At 37.6% G+C, this 17500-nt stretch overlaps 1 protein-coding gene across 2 annotated transcripts in view; it reads right to left on the reverse strand.

Annotated features, from left to right (window-relative positions):
• Window positions 1–17500, reverse strand: part of mbtd1 (mbt domain containing 1) — a 67727-nt gene that overhangs the window by 36819 nt on the left and 13408 nt on the right. For both annotated transcript variants that reach the window (XM_088438869.1, XM_088438868.1), the window contains exons 3-9: window positions 13913–14046; window positions 13706–13820; window positions 11986–12068; window positions 11804–11921; window positions 8769–8903; window positions 8529–8617; window positions 2225–2459 (exon numbers count right to left, since the gene is read on the reverse strand). In XM_088438869.1, the coding sequence (XP_088294995.1) occupies window positions 2225–2459; window positions 8529–8617; window positions 8769–8903; window positions 11804–11921; window positions 11986–12068; window positions 13706–13820; window positions 13913–14046 (909 nt within the window). The remainder of the gene's footprint in view (window positions 1–2224; window positions 2460–8528; window positions 8618–8768; window positions 8904–11803; window positions 11922–11985; window positions 12069–13705; window positions 13821–13912; window positions 14047–17500) is intronic.

Here is a 17500-nt window from a genome sequence, read left to right on the forward strand (position 1 = left end):
CGTTGCACGCATTCACTAATTAACATAGGTTTGGATTGTCCGTCATACGAGCAGATCAAGTTACGAGCGTATCCGCTGAACGGATTACGTTCGTAACATGGGGGCGCACTGTATATACAGGGTGACCCAAAAAGATGCGTACCCATATTTTATTCGATAAAAAATCCATTTTTTAACAAATGTCTTTTATGTTGCAGGACGTGAAAGGTGAACCTATGTATGATCGTTTTCAGCTATAGTTGCCCCAAAAATGTCTTGGACAAATCAGCAGAAGATATTCTCCCTGGAGATCTATTTTGCGACAAAATCATACCAGAGTGTACAGATTCAGTTTCGCAAACGTTTCCATTGTCGCAACTTTCCACCAAAATCAACGATTGTTAATTGGGTTACGAAGTTCAGAGAGCATGGGACTGTAGTGAACTTATGTTCTAAAGCCACAGGGGGAACTTATTCAGGCAGGATAAAGAGTGCAAGGACAGAAGAAAACATTGCTGCAGTGAGGGACTCATTAGGACGCAGCCCTAGGAAATCAGTGCGTAGACGCAGCCAAGAACTCGAAATGACAAGGGAGTCACTGTGGCGTGTTCTTACATCTTATCTGCACCTATACCCATACAAGATCCAAATAAAGCAAAAACTAACTGATGCTGACAAGGAAAAGCGAGTAACAATGTGTGAATGGTTCTGTAATGTGCTTGAAAATGACAAAAACTTTCTTGAGAACGTCTGGTTCTCAGATGAAGCCCATTTTTTTGCTTTCCGGGCACGTCAATAGCAAAAACAATGTTTTTTGGGGTTCGGAGGTTCCAGACAAAGTGCTTCAGAGGCCGCTTCATTCTGTTAAATGTACTGCCTGGGTGGCCATGAGCAAGCACGGGATCATCGGGCCTTTTTGGTTCGAAGATGATGACGGCCGATCTCAGAAAGTCAACAAGGAGTGCTACATGGCTGTTCTGAACAAGTACTGGGCGTCGCTGGGACGCCGGAGAAGGGTTGTGAGAGCTTCCCAATGGTTTCAGCAAGACGAGGCCACACCTCATACAGCCAAAGAAACCATTGCTTGGTTGAGGCAGAGGTTCGAAGAGAGACTCATAAGCAGAAGATGCGATGTGGAATGGGCCCCGCACTCACCAGATCTTAACCCCCCAGATTTTTATCTGTGGGGTTCCCTCAAAGACAATGTACACCAGGGAAATCCACAAACAATTGAGGAACTGAAAACTGCCATCACAGCAAAAAAGAGCAATCCCGAAAGAGGAGTGTGTAAAAGTGATTGACAACTTTGTCAGACGAGTACAGGTTTGCTTGCAACGGAATGGTGGACATTTGGAACACATCTTGGGAAAGCCATGAATTGACTAAAAATTGACAGAAATAGCTGAAACTCTGGTGAATGGTCTTCCATAAACTGAATGATGTGTGGTTGTAATTTGAAATAAATAGCTTTTTAATCAAAGTCACAATTGAAATTTTCATGGGTACGCATCTTTTTGGGTCACCCTGTATATATATAGACCCCATTCTAAATGCACATATCTCGGAAACTACTTGATGGATCTTAATGACACTAAATACACTTTATGTTGAAGGTCATAAGTTTTATAGGTTAAATTTACAAAGAAAAGTCCCAAAAATTTTTTAGTTCTATGACAGATTTTCATAAGACGCCGCCTGTGACTCTGCACACGTTGATTGCCGTCCTAGCGATTTAGGTATGTATAATGAGCCCTCTTCTTGAAGTTTATGGTGCCAAGTCCTAATTTGTGTCTTTGGTGACTGATCCGAGAATACTCTAACACGCAAAATGCCTTTTCTTTTGAAGTGAACAGCATTTTTTAACCTGAAAAGATAGAACTGCCAAACGTTACACACAAAATATGAAACGTTTCGACACAAGCTTAGAAAATTTGAGGTCAGTCCAACGAAAATTGTCAAAATTATTGGCCTACGAAATGGGGTCAAACATTTTGGAACACCCTGCATGTGTGTATGTATGTATATAGGGATTTATATTTTATATATATATATATATATATATATATATATATATATACATATACATATATATACACACATACATTCACACACACCACATCTTCACCAGTATATTTTAGTGTTATCACTTGTCTTTCCTCTTGACTGCCATCAACAAGGCATTGCATGCATTTGTTTTGATTTCAATCGTTTGAAAATATTCATGATTGTGCTTTCATAAACCCACCAGATCTTTTGAAGCGATGTCCAATGCTGCGTGACCATCCAATATTATGAATTAGAGGGCTGTACATGTGACACCAGAAGTCATCAGATCCATCCTGGCTCTCTTCATAGACCAGCCTGAGCCGACCTCCAATAACTTGTTCAACCAAAGCCACGCGCGTCCGGCACAGATAGTTTTTATCCACCACCTCTACTCGCATCAGCTTCTTAAAGGGGAACTGTGTGTTTTCATGAACCTAAGATAAAAATGAGAAAGTTTACAAATGAGGCACACATGAAACAGTTTCTTCATATGTTCTGAGTTCAGAGTTCCAATGTACAAGAACTGAAGTCCACTGAAAAGTGGGAATTGACTGCGAAAAACGACAAAAAACACTGTACAGTGGGGTCACTCACAAATTCACATTCTCCTCCGACCACCTTTCAACATTCGTACCATCCATCCACCAGTGTGAGTGACACTGGGAGAAATGTGTCTCAAAGGCATAACAGCTGAAATGGAACAGCTGACCCTTTAGTTATTGGATGAATTGTGTCTTATATCATAGGCTCAAAGAAATCAAAGACATCTCTTATAAGTGGGATCTGTGTCTAATCCCATCCCTAATTATTTGGGTTTTAAAAGTGTATTGCAATATATATTGTGCTTGTGTTTATACAGCAAAGGGGCATTGCAATACGTGTTGCAATATACTGTATTGGGCAAAGTTTGGTAAAAAAAAAAAAAAAAAAAAAAAATCTATGGCATATATATTAAAACGACTGAGAAAAAAAAAACAAGGAAATGAAGGTGACAGGTGACAGAGCTCTTCAACCGTAAACAAAAAAATCTGTGACGTCACTCGTGTTGGTGAAAAAAATACGGCAAAAACCACGGAGAAATCGATGGTCATTTATCAAATATGCAGTGAAACCTTGAGACATGGTCGCTTCTGTACTTTGTTTTCCTCTTCATATCACGAAAATTACTTCGCATATAAAAGAATACGACAAAATAAAATTACCGTTTTTCCGCACTATAAGGCGCACCATCAATGAATGGCTGAGTTTCTGGAAAAAAAAAAAAAAAAAAAAAAACGCCATATATAAGGCGCACCGGATTATAAGGCACACATAGAGTTGAGACCATAGTACTGGCTGGGGTTGCATTATGCATCCACTAGATCACAGGTGTCAAACTCAAGGCCCGGGGGCCAGATCCGGCCCGCCACATCATTTCACCCAGCCCGCAAAACGCCCATTCCAATTCAAGTTTCCGGTCAAAATATCGCATTTGTAAGTCACTTTGAAATTGTTTTCGGGGAAAAAGCAAGCACTTTCTTTTCTCACCCTCTCTCTGATTTCAAAACATTTGGTAGTTGGAAGTGTGACAAATACACCCAAAATATATTTTATCACAGTCATCCCGGCCCTCCGACAGAAACTGTAACTGCAATGTGGCCCTCGATAAGAATGAGTTTGACACCCCTGCACTAGATAGAGTTGCGTTATGCAGCCACTAGATGGTGCTTTACTGAAGGGAATGTATTAAAAGCAAGCAGCAAAGTCATCAAACTTTATTAATAGAATATAAACTTTATTCATACAATATAAGCATATGGATATTGTACTAAGAAATATTTGTAATTAAAAAAATCAGATTAAACAGAATGTGTTATTGGTAATTGCTATTTAACTACTAAACAGGAGCCGCAGAGGCAAAATAGATCCAGATCAAGCGATGCACTTGTGAACGCTGCGCCGCAAACTCAATGGGATGAGTTTGGACCCAAGCGCGGATGAAGGCCGGTGCGGCTGTCTTTTTTATTTTTTTCCTTGTCGTGCATTATATATTTTTGACCCACTATTATGATAAGGAGCAGAAAGAAGTTAGGAATAAACAAAAGTTAGGGAAATTTAAACGACAAACCTGAGTGTGGGGCCCACACACTCTTAAATCCTCAAAAAAAAAAAAAAAAATTGTGTTAGGCCTGCAAATCAAGTTAATTAATCGCGCGGGGATGTGTCGGCTTTAATACCTTCAGGCCAGGTCGGTTTGAACTAGATTTTTTAGGCATAAACTAGAGTTTATGCAGTCAGCACATGATTTGATCCATATACTGTATAAGGCGCACGGGATTATAGGGCGCACGTCAGCTTTTTAAAAGAAATCAGGCTTTTGGGTGCGCCTTATTGTGCGGAAAATACGGTAAACAAAATTTGAAATCTCAAAATTGATATAAGACTTTAACCACCTCATAGTCTTCTGCTTTCATCCGCAGGTCCCAGGTTTTACACAGCAGGGGATTTTACTGCTTGTTAACATGCTCGGATATTATTGTACTTCTCGGGAACAGATGCAAGAGCTTAATGCGGACAACTTGAACATGAGAGTTTTCTTTTCTGTTTGTCCACCTCAACATCTTCCTCTCCTGCTGCTCTGTCTTTCACTCACTCCCTCGACCAATTTCTCTCTCTCTATCTCTTCAGTCAAAGTGTACACGCCACATTATTGTAACATTGAATGTGGTGTTTATGAAGCGCTTGAAATTATTTACAGTAGAACTCCTCTTCAATGAAATCATATTTCCAGGCAGAATTTTTTGACAACAGGGGACACGATAGCAAATCTTTGTCTCGGACACAAACATAAAAAAGGTGTTGTGCACTCTACAATCTGACTGAAGTAAAAAACAAAACCATCCAACAGCTTAAAAAAAATAAAGAAAGAAAGAAAGAAATTGCCAAATCTACAACAAGAATTCATTTTCATTTATCAATTTCTTGCATAACGTCTTTCACTTTGCTTCATCCATCTTTCATCTTTATTACTTTTATCCTGTCTTCAAGTGTTGGCTTGATTTAACCTCCACGTGGCTGTACGCATCAAAATGACATTATTTCAGCAACCATGCATCTCCGCGTGGAATTCACGCCTAACAGATTTCGCGCAACGCGTATATCTCCCCAAAATATTTTACGAATGGGCTACATGGCAGACTAACTATAGACGTTTGCCGTTAAAAACACCTTTATCATTCATCTGAAAAGGAATACTGTGATATAAATACTGTAAACACTCCTGGCGATCACCGCGTTGGGGAAAGATGTCTGTTTAGATTATTTGAGTCAACTAGGACGCTCTACCTCTGTTATAGAGTAGCGCTGTTTGAATGTTGTATAGCTGAACTTATATAGAGTTATATTTCTGCCACAATTGTGAGCACGCGCAAAAAAAAAAATTGAGCGCAGAAAATAAAACTGAGGGAGCGAAAACAGGTTTTGAGCGCAGGAAAAAACTATTGAAAAGAAGTTGCTCGATCAAAATTTCTTTTTGCTCGCTCGCAATAGCCCTCTCTCGCTCAACATTTTGCTCGCGATACTCCTCCCTCCCTCAACATCGAGCTCTCACTCGCTCGAGTCGTCCTCTGCGTGCACTCAGTTCTGCGCTCAATACTTGTTTTCGCTCGCTCAGTTTTATTTTCAGCGCTCATTTTTTTTTGTGCGCTCGCAATTGTGGCACAAACATAACGCCATAAATTTATTGCCACCTTTAGCATGGGAGAATATCGTTTGACTGTGGGGGGAAAGCCACGAGTATACAGTGCTGCAAAACGCCTGCTGGTGCATCAAGTATAAACCAAGCTACATTTTTCCCGCAGGCTGATTTTCGCTGTAGAGAATTTCAGCCCAACGCAAATGCCAAAAAAAAAACAAAAACAAAAAAACATTTCGTATTATGCAACGGGGATTTTTCCTTGTATGAGGGAAACGTTTCAATGCAATTTTTTTTTCCACAATGGGGGATTTTTTTGCACATGCAGGTTTCCTTGTTGAGGAGTTTTACAGTATATGTAAAACACGATTCATTATATGACAAAAGTCAAGTTACAAAAGCCACTCCGGAGTGGATTGATATAAAAGATTGAATATTACGACAATTAGACATTTCAAGCTCGATAAGCGATATATTGGAAAATGAATGTCGCATTGCAGTATGCGTATTACATCGCTTCATATTGCGGTATATCAATATATCGATATTACTACTAATTATTATCATTATTAAAGATTAGCTGGGTATATGCATTTATATGTTAATTCACCCTTTTAGTTGAGTTACTACTACGTGTTGGCTCAATGCTGGCATTAAACATATGTACTGCAGGCACATATAAGCTGTCAAAATGAGTTTTCTCTGTAGTGTGTCGGGGATCTCCCTTTAGAGATAGGGTGAGAAGCTCTGTTATCCAAATTGGACTCAGCTGCTGCTCCTCCGCATTGAGAGAAGCAGCTGAGGTGGCTCGGGTATCAGGTTAGGATGCCTCCCAGACGACTCCCTGGGGAGGGGTTCTGGGCATGTCCCACAGGGAGGAGGCCCCAATTACAACCCAAAAAGCTGGAGAGATTGTTTCTCGGCTGGCCTGAGAGCGCCTGGTGATTCAACCGGAGGAGCTTTACAAAGTGGCTGGGGAGAGGGAAGTCTGGGCTTGAGCTAGGTCACCTACCCCACATAGGGTGACAAACCCTACAGCGGGGACAAGCATTGTAGCTGTGAAGATCTACTAAAAGGACCCTGCATATATCCAGCCAGAAGAGACAGGGTGCCATGATTGCCTGCTGCAGCTTTAGTGGGTAGGAGGGGCTTGGTGCCGAGGGCACGCTTTTTCTGTTGTTCCTTCTTTATTTGTACTTCTCCCTCACAGCTAACAAGGAATCAAAATTTTGTAGGGTTGTCACAAATAGCAGGCATGTCCAAAGTCTGGCCCGGGGGCCAAATGCGGCTTGTGGTCAATTTCCATCTGGCCCACAGCCTCTGTCATAAAATCAATAACGTCTGACCCACATGGAGAATTAATACATTGGGCAGCAGCACTGTTACCTGCGTGTGCTAAATGCTGCTAGCTATAGGATCAATTAGGAACAGCAAATTAGTATGAGTAATTGACTGTATGAGCCCCTACTTTTCTAAAATGGCGACAATCAACAAAAGGAGGAAAGTTGTGCTGCAGTGTGACAGAGTGAGCTGCGGTCAGCACCAGCAGGTTTATATCGCCAACTTTTACTGACAGCTGGATAAGGACAAGTTTCCGAGAGATTCGAGCATTTGGTAAGAAAATGCTAAGCTTGTTCGGTTCGACATACTTGTGTGAGAAGACATTCTCGGTTATGAACTTAAATAAGAGCCGTGTGAGGACAAGGCTATCGGACGCTCACTTACAAGACATCTTGCGCATCCATCCTACTGCCATAGAGCCAGTTTCTCAGTTTCACCCATCACACTCATGCAGACAAGTCATTTTTCATTTACGATAAGTCTTCACTCCAGAATAATAACCATTTAAAAATCCAATCAACATTTATAGTTACTAATTTCATATTTTAAATAAGCCCTGCACTTGTTGATATGATGATTACTTGTTCATTTCTCTGTTATTGTGTTTAAAAATTCGATAAATAGTAAAGTGCCATGGTGAGATATTTTTTGATTCAAATGTAATTTGCACCTAAGCGTACAATTACTTCTGTTCAATTGTTACAAAAAAGTTAGTGTTAAAAAAAGTGAAGTGAATATTCAATTTCAATATTTAATGTCAATTCAATTTTGATATGCATGTTTCAAATTAACCAAAACACATGCTTAAGATAGCTGAAATGAAAATAAAAAAGCAAATGTTAAACACAGAATGGGTTGCTGAAATGTATTTAAATTATTTGCTGTTATATGTAAAGAACGCCTACCAAGGTAGGCTCCCCGACATTTTTAACACACCAAATCTGGCCCACTTTGCAAAAAGTTTCAACACCCCTGTTCTATAGTAAAAAATTACTATTCATGGTTATTTTAAGTAATGTAGCAAGCTAATAAGTAGCATTTGCACAATATATTGTACTTCTATTTTTACTTTTATTAATTTTAATGTACGCAACTTTATTATTTCCTTTCTATGTACTGAATAAAACTACATAATTTCTTTAAAACTGCATAAAATCATAAGATATGTGTATATTTAAATATGCTGTATTGTCTTTTAGGTGAAGTAAATGGCTCATGAGGTTTATGGAACCTGCGTCAGAGTTTTAGCTAATTTCAAGCGCTTAACTAATTGAAAAAAATGATCTTTGATTGATTATTGATAAAAACCATGACGGTCCTAAAATTGCTGCACCAACACTCAAAATCGGAAGCATTCTTGGATAACCCAAATTATAAATCTTGGTTCAACTCAATTTCCATTTCCTGTTACCCAACCCTAAGTGTAATATTCACACACAGTACATATATTCAGACACTAGTTGCTTGTTAATTACAGTTACCATCTCACCTTGACATCAAAGTCAGGTGGCAGTGTTTTAGCCCCAGTGAGACGTTTCACAAGAAATGCTTTCCAGTTAGAATGCTTATGCTGTATGCCTGTAAAAAGAAACAACAATAATAATAAGAGGGCTCTCACAGCGCTAGCTGCTTGGGCACTAATAATAATAATACATGAACCTTCATACAACAACTAGAGGCTTGAAAAAAAAAATCAAAGTAGAATATAGCTTCATGGGAAAGGTCTCACTTTTTGGTGGAACAAGAGGTTTTCCACTAGAAGCACACCAGCCCACAGGGTGAACCTCAGGAATACAGAGATTGCACCAAAAGTCTTTACTGCTGTCAATGTCAAAACCTTCATAGCGCAGGAGAGCCTTGAACCCTATGGAAAAAAGCAGATATCTATTAGAGTTTGATTATTTATTGAAGGTAATCTGGCCCATCCTAACCCTAATCTCTATTGAGTATAAATAATCAAATTGACTGAGTGATTGGTTGATTGACATCATAAAATAGAGCACAATATAACTCCCATCGCAGTCTAGCATCAAACAAAAATACAAAAATAGACAAAATACAAGTCCAAGGGATTTTTTCTATTTTGGTCCTCAACATAAAATTACAATGCTACAACAATGTAACAAATGAGGTAACAGCAAGAAATAAAAAAAATAAATAAAAAAATCAAGCATTCACATAAAAATTGTGTCAATGAGTATGTACTATTGTGGATTTTTGTTTTAGGATTTAGGTGATCAATCAATAGAAGGCAATCAATAAAAGAGTCTGGAAAACAGTTTTTAGGGGTTTCTTCATACTAGAAGCTTCAAAAACACAAGTCTTAACAGAGTACTCTGTTGTAAGTCTCCGTAAAAGAGACACAAACGAAACAAGTCAAAGACAAGATTCTTAAGGCTATGGAGGCAGCAACTAAAAGAGGGAACTCAATGACAACACAATGATACAGTATACATCTCTGTTGTTGAACTCGCCTATCAGTCAAGGTCCTCACATTCTAGCGACACAGCGTTCTCATGTATGTTAAGTGAACAACAAAATGTAATGCTGAATAATTATTTTTTACATTACATTACAAAAGCACATTTATTTGCTTAGTGACCTCGCCAGGGTGTGAGGGGTTGTAGCTTTCCTTGCTTGGAATTTGATATTAGATATTTTTGATTTGTTTGTCTTTTCAATAAAACACTCACTACGACTACAAAAATTCACTAAACATGAATACACAAATGTGCACAATTTTCTTGTGTGGATTCCTGCCTTTGGATGCAAATCTCTACCGTGGATTTCCTCCTGAGAGTACAAGGCATAAGGTGCAAATGAGGATGACATTATGTTAAGATTCTAGGGTGATTAGTTGAGCTAAGAGAAGAGAAAGAAGATGGTGGACACCAATGGCGTGGAATACAAAGCTTTCAACAACTCATGACGCTTCCATTCATAATAATACATGCTCATTCATTGTGAATATGTAATTTAAAAAATAAGTAAATATTAAACAAAAATTAAAAAATACAACATCCAGCAGGAACTCCTCCCTGTGAAATTGAATGTATCAATATTGTATTTAATTACATATTTACTTTTGTCGTTTTTGCTGATTTTATGTGTTTATTTTATTCATTGTTGTGCTTGTGTGGCTATTGCTTTCTCATCAAAAACATAAATGTCTTATTTATAATTTACGGTATTTTATATTGACGTTTTTTAAATAATATATGAATTTGGAGTCACAGGTCAGTGACAAGATTTTGGAATATTTTTGGATTAATAGGTGAAGCATCATCACAGCAGATAGTAATGTGGATGTCTGTTATTCATAAATCATTTCATTAAATTGTACAAACTTATGGCCATAGCTTGCAAGATAAGATTTACTCCAAATCCATACATTATTTGAAAATCATTGATGAGAAAAGTATAAATGGAACATTCACGTTAACGAGAGTAATAGCAGTATAACCACAACAATAACATGACATAACGTAATGTTTATCCTCATAAGAACATAAAAAAAAAAAAAAATCTTTATGTTTAACTCATAAATCATGATCTATTAATAGGATTCTAATTCAGCTTTGGAATGTGCATCAAAGGTGTTTCAAGAACACGTTTAAAATCAATTGTAGTATTTGTTACTCACAGAATAGATTTCTACCTCTTTTTGAAGCTTCAGAAACTGAACTCATTCTTTAAGTATTTGGGCCAAATGGCCACTAATGGGCCACAAAAGCTAAATTTGACCATCACTAAAAATGAGCATACATTATCCTTGTAAACCTCGTATTTTGTCATTAGCGTAAGCCGTCTTCGTTCTCTTTTGATGCATGCGCAGATGGAGAACTGGCAGTTCGAGTGCTCTCCCTATGACTTGCTGGTGATGTCATCCCAATTTGCATATTGTGCCTCACACTCAAAAAGGCAATCCACAGAAGATATTCGTACCCACAGGCGGAAATTCAAACGAGAGGTGAGAAGTGATTTGTATGGAAAAGACTTTGCACACACGTTTTAGATTCGTAGTCAAAGGAAAAAGATTCAAACCCCCAAAATGGCCAAAATGTTGGTTCTTAGTAACAAGTGTTTAAAACCAGACAACTGCGATTGATACTCAAAAGAAAAAAAGTCATAACCATACAGAAAAATGTTATACCTACACAATTTACTCACTCACAAACTCGAATTATGTAAACGCATTTTTAATCACCCATGTCTTTTTGACATAGTCGTCGCAACATATTTTGCAGTAAAAACTTTTAAAAAAATCATTTGTGTCAAAAAAAAAAAAATCAAGCATTCATATCATTTAACATTCATTATGGTAATGTTTTTTTAAATTTCACCAGATTTGACAGTGTTTTCCTTCATAGCAATAACAAGCAGTGCATTCTCCTGTGTACGCCATTGCCAAAAAAAGCAAAACATAAAAATGACCTCGTGCTGTGCAGGGACGGGAAATTCCGTAGCATCCTAATCTCACGAGATCTCGTCGCACAAAGACCCATCCCTATTACACATATGATACACAAACAGCTCTTGCACTGACACAGCTGAGGGGAGTGTCTTTCTCAAACAAGTGATAAAGATGTGGTTGTGGAAACATAGGAACACTATGCAAACTTTATAAGTGAATTATTAACATTTTGGGAAAAACAATTAAAAAAAATGTTTCTGGCTGGTATCACCGCACTTATTCGGAACATATTTCTTAACAAAAAAGCACACAATACAACATAAATACATTGAAGTTGCCTGTTGTCTTACCTGCTAGCTTAACAATTTCTGCTATCCAGTACACCTTAGTGGAGTGATTGGTGTCAGAATTGAGCACTTCAATTCTCACCCCTTCTTCAATACCTCCCCAGCATGTCCCCATAGGGGCCTGCAACCGTGTTTAAGAAAGATTAATACTGGTTTATGCTCTTCAACGAGTTGTTTATACTTACATGCTTGAAACAACTGACTGGAGCTCCAGATGTGTTATTGACACAGATATACTGTCCCCAGTCAAAGCTTTCAGCAGGAACCACTGGCAGAAACAAGTATGTGCGTGTGAAAGACTCAAAACAACAAAAATGCGATCCTTGTAACTAGTGTTTACCAATCAAATCCTACATAAACCACAGCATATAGCACTGTAACATTTTTATATGAGCAATATTGGTTAACAGTTTTAATTCTTAATAGTATGTCCAAATTATTAAAAAAAAAAAAAAAAAAAAAGAATGAGCTCTGTCACAATATTAATATACATTACATCATTGTTGAATGAGCTTCATTGAGCAATAACGGGCAGGAAAAATGCAAAAAATGGGCAGGAAGGAAGGGCAACGCTTCCCATTGACGATATTAGTGCCCCAAGCAAAATGTAATTATTTTGAAACACTTGCTACAGTACGTGTGTGGCTTAATTTTAATATTGCTTCCATCCACCATATACGATCATAACACTAGACAGCCTTGAACATTATGGAAAATAAGAAGATATCATTAGCACTTGATTGCTTATTGCAGGTAATCAGGTCCATTATAGGGTATAAATAACATCAGTTGATATGTTACCAATGTGCAAATAGTATGAAAATTGAAAGCTGTTTGATTGATTCATTGACTGACAGCCCAGAAGAGAGCATAATTAAACTCCCATCACAGTCAAGCATCAAGCAAAGATAAAAATACAAGTCCAAGGGCTTATTCCTATTGTGGCCTACGACATAAAAAGATAAAGCAAAGCTACAACAGGGCAACAAAAGAGGTAAGAGCAAAGAATTCCTATTTTTATTTAATAATAAAACGTGTATTGATGTGTGTCTTATGTTTGCGCACAAGCGCCGATGATCAGTAGGCCTCCAAGACAAATGATTTGAAATTGGAAGCACTCTCTGTCTAGCAATATGATGTGTCGTCTGATTTCACAAATAAAAAGAAAGACAGATGAAATATTATTGCTCATCATTAGTCATTTAAGCAATGAGATGCTGACCATAATTTGCAAAACCTATTTAAAATGTTGACTTGTCAGATCATATAAACTTTTCCACTTTGCATCAGTGCATCTTAGTTGTTTGTGTGCATGTGGTGATGTCCTTAACACATTGGTCAGTTTTTTTATGTAGCGCCACCTGAGGACTTGAAGGTCACGGATATTGTTGGTTTTCGGCCTTGCCACTTAAATGCAGTGATTTCTCAAGATTCTCTGATCTTTTTGATGATATTTTGGACTGTTGATGACAAAATCCCTATATTCCTTGCATTGTGCAGCTTAGTTATTAAAGGACCCGTATGAAGGAAGTTCCAACTTTTGGGAAATTTTAACCATGTTACAATGTTGATTTTGCACCCTTAAAACACCCAAATTGTTATTTCCCTTCATTGATGCATTTCTTGACATCCCTTGCTTATGCTGCACTCTCAGCAACGGTCCCGCCTGAGCAGATAAAAAAGGCCTGTTGACGACAATAAGCCCTTGTGCCAACTGTGCAAGAGTAAATACACGCCAATCTTATTAATGTGTTTTAGTTTCTTTTTGGTTCAGAAGATGAGGAGGAGCAAATTTGCACTGAGTCAGCCAAGTAAACGACAACATTTCATTTAGTTGTTGTTGTCGTCGTCGTGACTAGTAAACTATTCTTGGCAGCCCTACGTGTCACTACCAATCATACATACCAGCTTTTGATTTGACCTGGTTCTGTTGACTTGCTTGATACTGTGCATAAGCTGCCAACTTCGCCACAAGAGGTTGTTTCTGTAAGACTTTAGCCTTTTTAGTTGGAGGCTTGCCCTAAAAAAAAAATCCAGACACAGGAGATTCTGTTTGGTTTACTGTTGTACATGGATATACTTTTAGACAATAGAACAATTTTAAACACCAACCTGGAGTCTGGCCAATATGCTTGCTTTTTTTGAATTAGAAGAATAGCTCCTCGAACAGGAAACACTGCAGAAACGCTTTGTTTTGGAATAAAAAGCATCTCGGACTCCAATCATTCCACACATCTCACAAGTGGCTGTAGGAAAAGAAAAAAAAATCTGAGTACTGTACAATCAAGAGAGTGGGTATAATATTAATTCCAGTAGAGCAAATGTATGCACATTGGGCTGATAACATGACAGCAAAATATATTGTAAAATGTATAAATATATTGATTCGGGAAGTATGGTTTGGTAAGGTTAATGTTGACGTTTTTAAAAACGTTTTGGCGCCGTGTTTTACTGTCATGCAGAGCATTATATGCAGTGAGAAGCATTAAAAAGCAACACATTCGCTTTGTGAATTACATTCCAAAAACAACAGCTAAATCATGTATGATAATGCTAACGTTAGCTGGTTGAGCAACATGTTTTTTTTAAACAACTTTATTAAACTACTTACACCAATAAACATGGTCGATCAATATAGTACCGCCTTCCTGCAGTGAGCGTCCAGTTACGTCACGTTCTACGTGAGGTTTTTTGAAGGCGAAATGAAGGTTTTTATGGGTCGATTGGCTATTGGATATTTGTTAATATACATATGTTATATACATATATATATATATATATATATATATATATATATATATATATATATATATATATACATATATACATACATATACATATATATATACATATATATATATATATATATATATATACATACATATATATACATACATATATATACATACATATATATACATACATATATATACATATATATACATACATATATATATATATATACACACATACATATATATACACACATATATATACACATACATATATATATACACATACATATATATACACATACATATATATATACACATACATATATATATATATATATATATATATATATATATATATATATATATATATACACACACACACACACACACACACACACACATACATACATACATACATACATATATATATATATATATATATATATATATATATATACACATACATATATACATATACATATATATACACACACATACATACATATATATATATATATATATATATATATACACATACATATATACATATACATATACACATATACATATACATATATATATATATATATATATATATATATACAGTGGGCCCCCGGGTTACGAACTTAATCCGTTCAGCGGCTACGCTCGTATCTCGAATTGCTCGTATAGCGGGCAATCCAAACCCATGTTAATTCGTGAATGCGTGCAACGCGCGCAGCAGCCTTAGGTAAAAACATCACGCTGTATACATATATTAATATTGAGTGACATAATCTACTGTACAGTTGCATTAAATAACAAATACAAAGGAAGAATTACTTTTACCTTTGGAAAGACGTGACTTGGGCTGAGATAAGCAGAGATGAACGCTCAAAGTCAATACGGTAGAGCAGATAGGCTATTGGTCTTACAGTGTCACAGTAACTTTTTCAGTCAGGGTTTTCTCTACTTCCTTCCATCCCAACCAGCTGTGCCATCAAGCTAGATAAAGGCGTTCGGCCAATAGCATATCGGCACTTCTGTGATTGACGTGTGACGCCGGCCAATAGCATCTCCGTGAGTGAGACCGGGTGACCTTAATCGACCAATAGCATATTGGCGTCTCCTTGACTGACTGATACTTATTGGCACGTTTTTTTGAAACGGTTGGAATGTATTGACATCTTATTGATTAAAACACATTTAAACCTGTGACGATTCTTTGTCCTGCAATCGGCACATTTAATTTCATGTCAGCTGTTTTTCCCGACGTGAATTGAGCTGGGTGGAGGCGGAGGGGAGGGTATGTGAGTGTTGTATTAACTAGGCACCACACTTATAGCTTGTTCGAGCATCAATTCACTGATGGTTTCAACTCACAGATTTGCAACAATGGCGCTGTCCCAAAGCATGTCGGGAGGTTGCCAACTAACATGACATTCAGTTGTGTCGAACAACCATTAGATAGCACTGTAATACCACCCGTAACAGGGTGCAGAGATTAACGCCCAGAAATAACACGGCAACGCAGATAGGCTATTGGTTTGACAGTGTTTCAGTAACTCTTTCAGTCAGGGTGCAAATCACGGAGATACTAAAACATCATCCTCTTATTTCTTCCTTTACCGCTGCTAGTAATTTTAGAAGCTATGTCTAACAGATAAAGTTTGCAAAGTCTTCAAAACATTCCGTTTTTCACTCATTTTCTCTATTTCCTTCCATCCTGTCCCATCAAGCTAGATAAAGGCGTTCGGCCAATAGCATATCGGCATTTCTGTGATTGACGTGTGACGCCGGCCAATAGGATCTCCGTGATTGAGACCGGGTGACCTTAATCGACCAATAGCATATTGGCGTCTCCTTGACTGACTGATAATTATTCGCACTTTTTTTTTAAACGGTTGGAATGTATTGACAATTAATTTAAAAAAAAACACACATTTAAACCAATGACAATTCTTTGTCCTGCAATCGGCACATTTAATTTCATGTCAGCTGTTTTTCCCTTTAGCTGTACAAACACTACACTTAAATGGTAATATATTTAGACACCGTGAGGGAGACAGTCAGTGTGACGGTATAAGACCAATAGCGTTCACGTTACCGCAGACGACGCAACTGCTGAATTTGTTGACGCAGTTACGCGAGAATATTTCTACATATTCAATTGCTGGATTATCGGAATGCTCGTAAGGCGAGAGGTTTGTTCGTAAGCGGAGGACAAAAATCTCCCTGATCCACGCTCGTAAGGCGAATTGTTCGTAAATCAGGGTGCTCGTAAGCCGGGGGCCGACTGTGTATATATATATATATATATATATATATATATACAGTCGGGGGCTGACTGTATATATATATATATATATATATATATATATATATATATATACAGTCGGCCCCCGGCTTACGAGCACCCTGATTTACGAACAATTCGCCTTACGAGCGTGGATCAGGGAGATTTTTGTCCTCCGCTTACGAACAAACCTCTCGCCATACGAGCAATTCGACATGCCGGCCATTGAGTATGTAGAAATGTTCTCGTTTAATTGCGTCAATAAACTCAACAGTAGCGACATCATCACTCATCAGTAGATACTTGTGGCAGAAACGTGAACGCTATTGGTCTTACAACGTCACACTGACTGTCTCACTCACGGTGTCTAAATATATTACCATTTAAGTGTAGTGTTTGTACAGCTAAAGGGAAAAACAGCTGACATGAAATTAAATGTGCCGATTGCAGGACAAAGAATTGTCATTGGTTTAAATGTGTGTTTTTTTTAAATTAATTGTCAATACATTCCAACCGTTTAAAAAAAAAGTGTGAATAATTATCAGTCAGTCACGGAGATGCGAATATGCTATTGGTCGATTAAGGTCACCCGGTCTCACTCACGGAGATGCTATTGGCCGGCGTCACACGTCAATCACAGAAATGCCGATATGCTATTGGCCGAACGCCTTTATCTAGCTTGATGGGACA

The sequence above is a fragment of the Hippichthys cyanospilos genome, chromosome 17 (assembly GCF_059441005.1).
Source record: "Hippichthys cyanospilos isolate Australia breed blue-spotted pipefish chromosome 17, RoL_Hcya_1.0, whole genome shotgun sequence".
Taxonomy (NCBI): Eukaryota; Metazoa; Chordata; class Actinopteri; order Syngnathiformes; family Syngnathidae; genus Hippichthys; species Hippichthys cyanospilos.